Here is a 4,214-nt window from a genome sequence, read left to right on the forward strand (position 1 = left end):
TAAAAGATGGCATTATAGAGCAAACCTTATACTCCTTTACTTGACGCCAGACCGAGAGGGGTTCGGAACGTTACGCCAAACAACCGATCGCCGAAACGTCGACCGCCCTAAAACGTATTTGTCCCTTAAACTAACCGACTACCGGTTCCGTAAGCTCCGGAGTTTTCACTTCGTAACCAGTTGAAACTACGGCTTAACTACGAGCACAACTACCGAGCACTACGAACGTTCCGCGTACGGTACCGAGGGGGTTTACTTCAAGCCGCTTCTTAATTTTTAGAAGATCGTAGTGGGGTAAAGTTCACTTACCCGCTTGCAAACTTCGTAGAAAGCTACGGACATTGCATTCTGCCCGGCATTTGTTTCTTTTTTCTGGACAGATGACGGGCGGCTTAGCAGCAACTCTAAAAATAAAAAAGGTAAAAAAGGAAGGACTCATATCACTGGCATTTGCTATGGGTCGAGGTTCACCTTTTATACTTCCCATAAAGAGGTTCGAACAATAAAGTTAAGTTAATAACCCGCGAAAAAAACATAATTGGTTCTAAACAAACTTCGGATAAAGACGTTGAAATAGCTGACCTTAAATAAACTTTTATTAAGACCCATTATATACAAATGTACATGTTCTTCATCCCCGTTATATTCCCGGTGAGTGTGTTGCCCGCACGCAACTGCGAATTGTGGTAAGGTGAAACTTTATATCTTCCACCTGCAGGTGAAAAGCGGGCTGACGTAGCACCCTTCGCTGCACCTCGCCTAACGATCCGCAACCGAGCGACTGTCAACTCGGTTGTACAAGTGAAAACTGCGGAGGTCTGGTTCTCGCAGTCGGGGTTTGAGCTTAGGTATTGACGGTCATGTTTTCGGAGGATCGGTTTAATTGGCGTACCGAACACACAGTCCCCGGCCTCTAATTACACTAACCAACAACCAGCTCAAAGTCTCGTGCGGGCGGGCCGTTCGCAGGGGTTGCCGTGCGCGACACACCTGCCCGGTATTTCTGTTCAAATTCCACACCCGGCATAAGCGTTAATACGAAAATCTTTAAACGACGCCTGGCTAAGTTTTTTACCTTGTCCCCGGGCGTAAACCGGGGGGTCCTGCATCAAACCCTGGCGGGGACGAGATATGTATTACTTCATTCTTCGGTTAAAACTAACACACCGGGTTGTGATCTTCTAGAGGCGGGCGGGGGGGGGGTCCTTTGCCACAAGAGGTACGACCACTCTAGTGTCTCTCCCGGTACCGACGTGACGCCCGAGGCCTCTCCAGGACATCACCCCCGCAACCGACACTTCACCGTGGTCTGGACAAGTGTCCTGTATTGTCACGATACTAAATGAAGTGACTAAATATTGACTAGTGAAAAAATTACTATAACAAGTTGTCGATGTAGATAATTGACACTAGTCTTTGATATGATATTTTCGTAAATAATGTACTTTATAGCAAAAATAATTTTAATAGAAACTGTACCGGTATGATATGTAAAAATCCTGAAAAAATTGGGGTGGTATCGCGTGGGAAACTGAAAATCGCTGTATGATACTTCCAAAATACTTTACAAAGATGTAAATTATCGTTACCGACTTTCCTGAAATGGAAATACTTTATATAAAATACGGAAAAATACTGTATGATTCGACTCTGTAAAAATACTGTATGAATTTAAAATAAGTTAAATATACTGAATCTAAGAACTCAAACATCACTGAAAATAATATATGAACTAGAGTATACGAAAATTACTGGATGATGTGGATTAACTGAAAAATACTGTAATAGAAAGTACTGATGATTATTGATTATGATACTATAACAACTGTAAACAATACTCGTATGATATTTGTGAAAAAAGAATCGCTGTGAGAAAACTTACTGAAGAGACTGTAACGATATAATACTGTACTAGTAATCACTGGGGGAACCAAAGGAGACATCCATTGGACGCAGACGTCCTCTACTCCCCCCACTACACATTCCTCCTTTACCGGTTCGAAAAACGGTGTCTACTTGCCATTTGTATGTCCGTAGTTTACTGTATCTAAGTGAAATTAAGGGCTGGCTTATCTCGTTATCCAACTTCCAGCGGACCTGGTTTTGAATTTAACGATCTTTACGACCAGAACTATTTACCGGGATACAAACCGGAGGAACCAGGCATGGAGGGAGGTGGCAGAGACAGTGGGTGAAACTGGTAGGTTTTTCGCCTGTTTGGAGAGTTTATATCCAGTTTACTTCGTTTTAACATTGCTATTGCTTTGTATGTCGGGGGCGGGAGATTCATGTGATAGGTTGTTGGTTGCGTTGCTCGCAAAAAATCACCAAGCTTCAGACACGCCCAGCTTCAAGATTTTTTGATGCCTGTAGTGTAGACGGGCCGTTAGAGTTTTACTCGCTACAGGGTGTACTTTGAGGGTTTGTGACTCTGCACACCGTTTACATGCAGAAAAAGCTACATAACACACAAGGGGACGGGTAATAACCAGAAAAGCATGACCTGGGACCCTTAAAGCATATTCAAGTAACTTATAATTTAGCTTATGAGGCAATATACCTCTAGTGAGTGGCCAGGCCCATCGTATGCTTTTCTGTATGTGGCCCTCAGGGAAAAAAGTTTGGACACCCCCGGTATAGAGCTTTTTAACTCACTTTGCTACACAGATTCAGTTAGGGCTATATTATTTGATGAACTGATAGAGATGGTTGTACCTGCAGGGAGAAGCACAGGTCCTCTGCTGAACACTGACCCGAGCTGATCATCTTGTGAGCAGCTTCCTAAAACAGAGAACATAACTGTTAGGATTATGAACCAGAAAATAAATTGACAGTGGAACAACTGGAGCAATGTTGAGTGTTGGAATGGAAGGAGATATGAAAACATTTTTTTAACTTAGCTAGATCTGTAAGTTACAAACGCTGCTTACTTCTCAGAAAGACTTGGTATTTTAGTCGGCCTAGGATCAGGGTTTCAAGCACCTCGGAATTCTTACACTTGTTCCTTGCTTTGGACGGTAACTTTGAAGTTAGCCATGTTGCTAACAATTCATAAACACTATTTTTTTGGTTCACATTACATTTAACTGGCAGCTATTATCTCCATTTGTTTGGAATTAAATGCCATGCGTCCTGTGTTGTGCAAAGCTGTGAGGAAAATGGAAGAAATCCGATAGAGGCACCAGCAATAATACCACTTGAAAACACTAAAAGAGAGAGTTTGAACGTTTGTCACAAATGTTACACATAGTCAAAAGACAGCAGAGAAGAATAAACAATTATTAAGATGCAAGCATTTATTGTAGACCAACACTTCCAAGGAAGAGCAAGCCACTCACCTCAATGTAAGAGGTAATCCCAGAAAATGAGACGTCCATTCCTTTTACCGTATATGGTAGCTCCACATACTGACTCCCTCTGACAGCATGGAAAAAAAGCAGAGGTAAGTATTTATTATTAGTATACAAACAAACATTAAGCACACAACACTGGAGCTGCTTAGTGGCTATCTTACTTTTTAGCCATCTGCTCGATGTTGTATCCTGGACTGGGGTCATTGGAAATCTGAGTGGAGAAACATTTCCAGATTCAGTATTAAAGGGGACCTATTACGCAAAATCCACTTTTTCATGTCTTTTATACATCAACATGTGTCCCCTCTGTGTAAAGAGATTCTGAAAGTTTCAGGAAGAAAGACCCCCTCTCTTTTTGTCCTGATCCATTTATATAAAAACCTGTACATGTTACTTGTTAGATGCTTTTAGATTTTGGCCACTTACTGATGTCATTTAAATACGATTTTTTTTGCCCTTGTGTAAACCATTAGGCCAAATCACCCAACCCCCCTTATCACTCCATTGTGATTATTTTTAACAAAAATATCTCATGAGGGGCGGTGCAGGGAGGGGGCTCCATTATTTTGCCTCTAAAGTAACAGGCAGAGAATCAGCACTTTTGAAACCAGGGGCTGTAAACAGAGGGGATTACTGGGATGCTGCACATGATCAGATTTGGTGTTTGAGCAAACACCTTACTGCAGAGACAGAATGTTTTGTATATGATAATGATATGACCTACTAATATAGATCGCAAAAAAGTAATAATAAGGGACCTTTAACACACCACATATCACAGGGCAGGCAATGTATTATTCTATTGAAAGTCATCATATGGATAATGGTAGCACACCCTTTATAACTTCTAAAGCCAAACAC

The 4,214-nt window shown here is 41.6% G+C and overlaps 1 protein-coding gene across 1 annotated transcript in view; it reads right to left on the reverse strand.

The window, feature by feature from the left end:
* LOC104946831 (probable tRNA N6-adenosine threonylcarbamoyltransferase) overlaps positions 1-4,214 on the reverse strand; it is a 13,898-nt gene that overhangs the window by 382 nt on the left and 9,302 nt on the right. The window contains exons 6-9 of the mRNA XM_010772718.1: positions 3,515-3,578; positions 3,339-3,417; positions 2,715-2,781; positions 2,440-2,444 (exon numbers count right to left, since the gene is read on the reverse strand). Of these exons, the coding sequence (XP_010771020.1) occupies positions 2,440-2,444; positions 2,715-2,781; positions 3,339-3,417; positions 3,515-3,578 (215 nt within the window). The remainder of the gene's footprint in view (positions 1-2,439; positions 2,445-2,714; positions 2,782-3,338; positions 3,418-3,514; positions 3,579-4,214) is intronic.

This window comes from Notothenia coriiceps, unplaced genomic scaffold, assembly GCF_000735185.1.
Source record: "Notothenia coriiceps isolate Sejong01 unplaced genomic scaffold, NC01 NC01_scaffold00011599, whole genome shotgun sequence".
Lineage (NCBI taxonomy): Eukaryota > Metazoa > Chordata > Actinopteri > Perciformes > Nototheniidae > Notothenia > Notothenia coriiceps.